Source organism: Garra rufa, chromosome 11, assembly GCF_049309525.1.
Source record: "Garra rufa chromosome 11, GarRuf1.0, whole genome shotgun sequence".
Taxonomy (NCBI): Eukaryota; Metazoa; Chordata; class Actinopteri; order Cypriniformes; family Cyprinidae; genus Garra; species Garra rufa.
Genome location: NC_133371.1, coordinates 38,723,950 through 38,732,223, shown reverse-complemented (window position 1 = coordinate 38,732,223; position 8,274 = coordinate 38,723,950). Strand labels below are relative to the sequence as shown.

General features: G+C 32.9%; 1 protein-coding gene across 1 annotated transcript in view; it reads left to right on the top strand.

Moving 5' to 3' along the window:
* LOC141345347 (voltage-dependent calcium channel subunit alpha-2/delta-1) overlaps positions 1 to 8,274 on the top strand; it is a 221,944-nt gene that overhangs the window by 63,934 nt on the left and 149,736 nt on the right. Inside the window, exons 8-11 of the mRNA XM_073850208.1 lie at positions 2,991 to 3,122; positions 5,113 to 5,182; positions 5,320 to 5,370; positions 7,192 to 7,291. Coding sequence (XP_073706309.1) covers positions 2,991 to 3,122; positions 5,113 to 5,182; positions 5,320 to 5,370; positions 7,192 to 7,291 — 353 coding nt within the window. The remainder of the gene's footprint in view (positions 1 to 2,990; positions 3,123 to 5,112; positions 5,183 to 5,319; positions 5,371 to 7,191; positions 7,292 to 8,274) is intronic.

Sequence of the window (8,274 nt, the reverse complement as noted above, 5' to 3'; positions counted from 1 at the left end):
ATAGATGATAGACATATAATTGGGTGATGGATGGATGGATAGATAAATGATAGATTAGATAAATGGATACAATGGATAGGCATATAGATGAGTGATGGGTGGATGGATAGATGGATGGATGGATGGACAGACATATAGATGGCTAGATGAAAGGACATATAATTGGGTGATTGATGGATGGATGGATAGATGGATGGACATATAAATGGGTGATGGATGGACGGATAGATAGAATGGATGAATAGATGAATACAATGGAGAGGCATAAAGATGAGTGACAGATGGATAGATGAAAGGACATAAAATTGGGTGATGATGGAAGGATAGATGGATGGACATATAAATGGGTGATGGATAGATAGATGGATAGAATTGATAAATGGGTGGATACAATGGATAGGCATATTGATGAGTGATGGATGGATAGATGGATGGACATAAATGGGTGATGGATGGATGGATAGATAAATGGATAGATTGGACAAATGGATGGATACAATGGATAGGCATTTAGATGAGTGATAGATAGATAGATAGATAGATAGATAGATAGATAGATAGATAGATAGATAGATGGATATATGGAGGGATGGATAGATGCATGATAAATTGACATAGATGTAGTGGTAGATGCATAGATGGGTAGATGGATGATAAATGAATGGATAGAAGGATAGGTAGACAAACAGACGGATGTATCTACAGATAGATAGTTAGATAGGTAGATGAATGAATTATTGAATAGATGAACGGATAGATTGGTAGGTGGACAGATGGATGAATTGAACTGAAGTGCAGCTCACATTTTCTTCAGTAAAAGTGTAAATCTGATTATGTCAGTATTTGCACATACCATAATATGTGCAATTCAATTCAAACGTAACCTGATTTATTGTGCAGGCTGCAGTTCCTCTCTAGTCATTGATCAGTCTTTTGTCTTTTTTAGACAAAAAGCTGAAGAAAATGTGCCTCTGGTGCGCTTCATTTCCCCATTTTCTTCCTCTCTTTCTTTTTTCTCAACCCTGCCCTCTTGCCTCTGCATCATGCTAACCAATAAAATTAAAGTTATGGTTGTTATAACACTGAATTTTTCATGCTTCATTACAATAATTGTTGACACGCAGGCTGTTTTCTCACCTGATTAGCATATCTCTACTAGCACTTCTGACTGCCTATCAGCACGCAGCCTTTTCAGAAGCAAAAGGTTTGATAGGATGATTATAGGTTTCCATGGTTCCCTCAGTGATGATGTAATAAAGTCAATCAGCTTGTTTGCGGCTGTGGAGATGAAGAGCCCTCAGTGCATAGCGCAGAATTATTCTGTTAACAGCGGTTGAGATGAGAGTAAATTACACCTCTCGTTGTGTCTCTCCTCCTCCTCCTCCTCTCACTTCATTTCCTCTCTCTGGACTGTGCAAGTCAATATAAGCACCATGCCCTCTATAAATAGGTTCAAGTATTCAAATAACTTTAATGACACTATTTGTTAATTACAGGTGATGTAATACTTTATATTATAATCTAAAGTAATTTTGCATTCGGTTTGATGATGGTGATGGATGATTATTGAGATAGAGAGAGTTTAGAGCTAGTTATTTATGAGTCCCTTGTTTGTCCTGAACAGTTAAACTGCTCACTGTTCTTCAGAAAAATCCTTCAGGTCGCACAAATTCTTTGGTTTTCCAGCATTTTTGTATATTTGAACCCTTTCCAACAATGGCTGTATGATTTTGAGACTCATCCTTTCACACTGAGGACAACTGAGAGACTCAGAAAAGGTTCAAATACACAAAAATGCCAAATTATTTGTGGGACCAGAAGGATTTTTCGGGCAGTTTAACTGTTCAGGACCAACAAGAGACTCATTAACAACTATCACTAAACAAAATAAAACAAAAACTACACAGCTGTGGATCATTCAGGTAACAACACAGTATTAAGAATCAAAGGGATGTAAACTTTTGAACAGGGTCATTTTTATAAACTATTATTTTCTCTTGTGAACAATATGTAAATGTCTTTTATGTAAAATGTCTTATTCAGGCCAGTACTAAATAAATAGTTACATGCATTTTGTTTAATCCCTCTTATTTTACTCTTATTTCATATTGTTTTGCAGATTCTAAAAGGGGGATGTAAACTTTTGACCTTAACCAAATGTATATATAAGTTCAACTAAATTAAAATGAGAAATATTGCTCTGGCAACTGGCTGAAATAAAAATAATAAAAGTGTATTATTTTATTTTAGTCACCATTTATTTTACATTTGTTTAATGGTTTTAATTTTAGTTTCAGTTTTAATTTTAGATAACTACAATAACCCTGATTGTTCATCAAATAAATGCAGCATTGATAAGCATAAGAACAAAAAATCATTTATTGCAATTTTTTTTTGGCTGTGCATATATATATCACTATTAGTAATACAAGTAATGCTTTCAGAATTTACCAAATTATCTGTTCAGATTAGGGGTCAACCAATATGTCTTTGTCAGGGCCGATACTAATTATTACAGGAAAAGTAGGCAGATAACCGATATTATAAACCGATATATATATGTCTGGTATAAAAATAAAAATTATGAAAAAATTATGAAAATTAGGGGTCAACCAATATGTCTTTGTCAGGGCCGATACTAATTATTACAGGAAAAGTAGGCAGATAACCGATATTATAAACCGATATATATGTCTGGTATAAAAATAAAAATTAATGTCAGAATTAAGAATAACAAGGGCTCTGTCATAACATTTTTAAATGCTTTTAAATTATTTTATCGGTTTTGAAAATTACAGAAACCGATAACATAAGAAATATGCTTATTATCGGTACCAATAATCGGTCGACCCCAACTTCAGATAAAATATATATGTATATATTTAAGCCTAAGAATTGGCCATAGAAAAACCTCTAATCACATCTAGACTGAAGCCATAACAAACAATCAATTAAATACCATGCATTGTATGTTATTGCCTGTATTCCAGCCACTATTGTGTTGAATGAGCTGAACTGGACTGAAGCACTGGAAGACGTCTTTAAGAGAAACCGAGAAGAGGATCCAACGCTACTATGGCAAGTGTTTGGCAGTGCTACTGGGTTAGCTCGCTATTACCCAGGTAAGTGCTCGTAGTGTCTGTTTAATTTAGAACTCACACATTTCAGTGCACATTACAATCAGAATCACACACACATCCTCCCTCTCCCTCCGCAAGACTCCGCTGTCTCTAATTGGTAAACATAGCATGTAGTCCCAGCTCAAATTACACCAAATTTTCATAACAAATTATAATATCAAATATCTCAGCAGCTCAGCAGAGAGCTTATTGTATTCTTCTGAGATTTAATGATGACAGAGGAGAAAAGTAATGAGGTGCTCAATTCATTTTCATTACTTTCAGATTTGTAATTGGTAAGGGTTTACTAAAAGATGTTGCATATAAATAGTGTATTAGCCACCGTTGAACCATTGTCACTTAACGGCTTTATAAGAGTTTTTCTAAAAATTAATGTTGTGTAGAAGAATAATTCACCCATAATTCTCATGTTTGCCAAAGCTGTATGACTTTATTTCTTCTGTAGAATTCAAAAGTTAAATTTTGGACAAATATTCTCATTATTCTTTTTCATATAGTAAAGACTGGGGCTGTCAAACTTCAAAAAGGAGACAAAAGTATCATAAAATTAGTCCATATAAGATCTGAAGCCATACAAACACTTTGTTTGAAGAACAGATCAAAATTCATTCATTGCCAATTTTCAATTTTCAGACTGGATTTTTGAACCATTATTTTATTTTATTATGGTGCATCTATTTTTATTTATTGAAAATACGTTTATTAATAACTAAACTAAATAACATTTGGCCCCTAGCTATGCCTACATTTTTATTTTATTTTATGTTATGTTATTTTATTTTATTTTATATGGTACATTTATTTTATCTATAGCTACTTTCTTAATTTATTAATAATATGTTCATTAATAACTGAACTAAATAACATTTGGTCTCTAACTACCCCCTACATTTATTTTATTTTATTTTATTTTACTTTATTTTATTTTATTATGGTGCATCTATTTTATCTATAGATACTATTTTCATTTATTGAAATTATGTTTATTAATAACTAAACTAAATAACATTTGGTCCCTAGCTACCCCCTACATTTATTTAATTTTATTTATTTATTTATTTAATTAATTTTATTTTTTTAATTTATCATCTGTCTATTTTTTCATTTATTGAAAATTCGTTTGGTAATAACTATACCAAATAACATTGTTTTATTTAAATAAAATGTATTTTTTTATTTATTTAATAGTTTTATTGAAAAATGACTTGCATTATCTCTTCCTTTATTTCACACTCTGACTACAGTGCACAAGTTGTATGGACCACTTTTATGATAATTTTTTTTGTCATTTTGGTGCTTACACACCCTAGTCCTAATTTACTTTTATTATATTGAAAGGAGGGCCTAGTTAAGTCTTCAGAAATGTATCCTTTGTAATTAATGAAAGAAAAAAGTCATACAAGTTTGAAATGACATGGGTGATTTTTCATTTTTGGGCCATTTTTTTCTTTATTTTTTTCTTTAATAAGATGTGGGCTCCCAACTATCGATTGTCTCCTTATAGATTCATATACGGCTATAAAATATTGACGTTCTTGTAAACTTCAATTCATTATAGCCGGCGGAACACTGGTCGATTACTTTGTTACGGCTAAATTGCAGTGTCTCAGACTATCTGTCGGCACTTACAGCTGCAATCCACTCACTAAATGTCAGAACGTGGGATGCCATTTATGAAGAAACACGTCTTGTTAGATGTTCGGCTGTGATAGTCACAGACGAGCACCCTCATTTGCACCAAGTTATTTTCTCTGTTAAAGAGAAAAATCGAAGCTGAAATTCTACTGGGGCCCTATTTTTCCACATGTTGCCTCACTGCAGTCAATATAAACCGCAAACCACCCCCCACCGGACACAGAAACAAGTTTCTAGTAAGGCTCGCTGATGTGCTCACGACAGAGATGTGACAAATCAAATGGAGTTTGGGATCAGGGGTCACTCATATTTCCATATCCTGTCTCTGTCCATTCAGCTTCCCCTTGGATGGATGCCAGGAAAACACCCAGTAAAATCGACCTGTATGATGTGCGCCGGCGACCTTGGTACTAATACGTGTTTCAGTGTGTGCGCTCTGAATTCTTTTTCATTTGTTCCATTTTCTTGAACCTTCTATTCTTTGTTCTCTCAGTTTGAAATTCTCCTTGAAAGAGATCCAGAACATTTCTTTCTTTGTATCCAGGTATGTTCAAGGTGCCGCTTCTCCCAAGGACATGCTGATTCTTGTTGATGCGTGAGTATTATGTGTATGTGCTTTTTAAATGATAAATATTATAAACCTTTTAGATTTGTGTTTAGTTTTAGACGCTGTGCCGCAGAGATATGGAGAGAGGGAGCGAGATGATACATATATGCATTAGGTATGCATATATATTAGAGCTGGGTTTTCACACCGATTCGATTAAATTCAATATCAATTATTTTGGATGTATATCAGGTATAGTACATGGCAAATGTTCTCAAGGAAAAAAAAAATCTTTTAACTAATGCTGTAATGATGTATACATGAGATTTAGTTGGTACTGCTATAACATTGAAGATTAAAATTAACTGATTGGTATACAAATGCTTAAATTACACTTTTTTTGTAATAAAGTTACAATTACATAATTATTTGTGACCCTGGACCACAAAACCAGTCATAAGGGTCATGTTTTTTGAAATTGAGATTTATATGTTTGTTTGGATATTGAGAAAATCGTCTCTAAATTTGTCCAAATGAAGTTCTTAGCGATGCATATTGCTTATCAAAAATTAAGTTTTGATATATTTATGGTAGGAAATTTACAAAATATCTTCATGGAGTATTATCTTTACTTAATATCCTAATGATTTTTGACATAAAAGAAAAATCTATAATTTTTACTCATACAATGTATTTAAGACAAATGTATTTTAAGTTTTGTGGTCCAGGGTCACATATTTTAATCCAATTTGTTTTGTGAAATATAACCATTTAAATGGTGGCTTTCATAAAAAACTTGACAGATTTATTCAAACTTAAATTAAACACTGAAGAACTGGAAAACTTATAATCAATTTACTATATGGTGCATATATTGGGCAAAATACTCAAATTTTTTCTAGCTCACTAACAAGTTTATGGTGACCAAATATGACAGAATCGATTAAAATCAATTACCCAGCTCAAATATATGTGTGTGTATATATATATATATATATATATATATATATATATATATATATATATATATTGAATCCTTTCCAACAATGACTGTATGGTTTTAAGATCCATCTTTTTACTGAGGACAACTGAGGGACTTATATGCAATGATTATAAAAGGTTCAAGAGCTCACTGATGCTCCAGAAGGAAACACAATGCATTATCAAAACTACTAGCAAAACTTTTGAATTTGAAGATCAGGGTCAGTTTAACTTATTTTGTCTTTTGGGAAACATGTAACTATCTTCTGTAGCCTCTGAAGGCCAGTACTTAATGAAAAAATATCATATTTAGGAAAAATAAGAAAAAGTACACATCTCCATTCTGTTCAAAAGTTTTCACCCCCCGGCTCTTAATGCATGTTTTTTTTTTTCCCTTCTGGAGCATCAGTGATCATTTGAGCCTTGTGTAATAGTTGCATATAAGTCCTCAGTGTGAAAAGATGGATCTCAAAATCAAACAGTCATTGTTGGAAAGGGTTCAAATACACAAAAATGCTGGAAAGCCAAAAAAAATTGTGGGACATTAAGGATTCTTCTGAAGAACAGTGGGCAGTTAAACTGTTCAGGACAAACACAGTATTAAGAATCAAGGGAATGTAAACTTTTGAACCGTTTTTTTTTTTTTTTTTTTTTTTTTTTATAAATTCAACTATTATTGTCTCATGTGAACTATGTAAACATCTTTTATGTGAAGTATCTTATTCAGGTCATTTAGGTACTTTAATAAGGTTTAAAGGGATAGTTCACCCAAAAATTAAAACTGTGTCATCATTTACTCATCCTTATGCTGTTAAATGATGACAGAATATTATTTTTTTGGTGAACTTTCTCTTTAACTGCCATTGTGTTTGTGTTGGTGTGTTGCAGGAGTGGGAGTGTGTCTGGACTGACCCTTAAACTCATCCGAACCTCTGTCAGCGAAATGCTGGAGACGCTTTCCGATGATGATTATGTCAACGTTGTCCATGTAAGTATAATCACATGCTAGAAAGTTTTAGACATGACTCACTCTTGTTACTTGCAATGATGGTGTACTTTTCAGAGCAATTCTGGAAAATTGTTTTACAACATTTTTTTTTCTAGGATGAGTCACTTTTGTTATAATATTGTAATTCGGCTTGGATGGCGCCCATTTAGCATCGTTTAGCTAAGTGAGTAGCCTACATGTGAATAGCTCAACGTTTGGCATTTCGTCACATCGAACAAGCAGAGCTCTTTTTACAAAGGTGCTTTTTGCTTTATAGTTAAAGGAATAGTTGACTCAAAAATAAATGTACTCACCCTTAAGCCATCCAAGATGTAGATGAGTTTGTTTCTTTATCAGAACAGATTTGGAGAAATTGAGCATTGCATCATTTGCTCACCAATTCACTCTGCAGAATGAAAGATAAAAACATCACAATAATCCACAAGAAATTCACCAATCCATCAATTAACATCTTGTGAAGTTAAAAGCTGTGTGTTTATAATAAATAAATCTGTCCTTCGGATGTTTTTAACTGTAAACTGTTGCTTCCAGCTAAAATTTTAGTCCACTGTCCATTATATTGCTTTCTGCAGTGAAAAATTATCAGAATGAGCACAAATCAAACATATTTACTGTACAAGAGAAAATAATTCAAAACAGTTCTAAACAAATATTTACTGTAGGAAACGTTATTATAGGTTAGAGACTGGTATTCGGGCCATAAACGAAGGTTTAACGCTAAAACGTCCTAATGATGGATTTGTATCTTACAAACACACAGCTTTTCGCTTCACAAGACATTAATTGATGTACTGGAATCGTGTGAATTACTTGTGAATTATTGTAATGTTTTTTTTAGCTGTTTGAACTCTAATTCTGACGGCACCCATTCACTACTGAAGATTAGTTTTCATTTTTGGTGCACTGTTCCTTGAAGGAATAAATGATTTGTTACCATTTGCTCGCCCTCACATTGTTTAAAA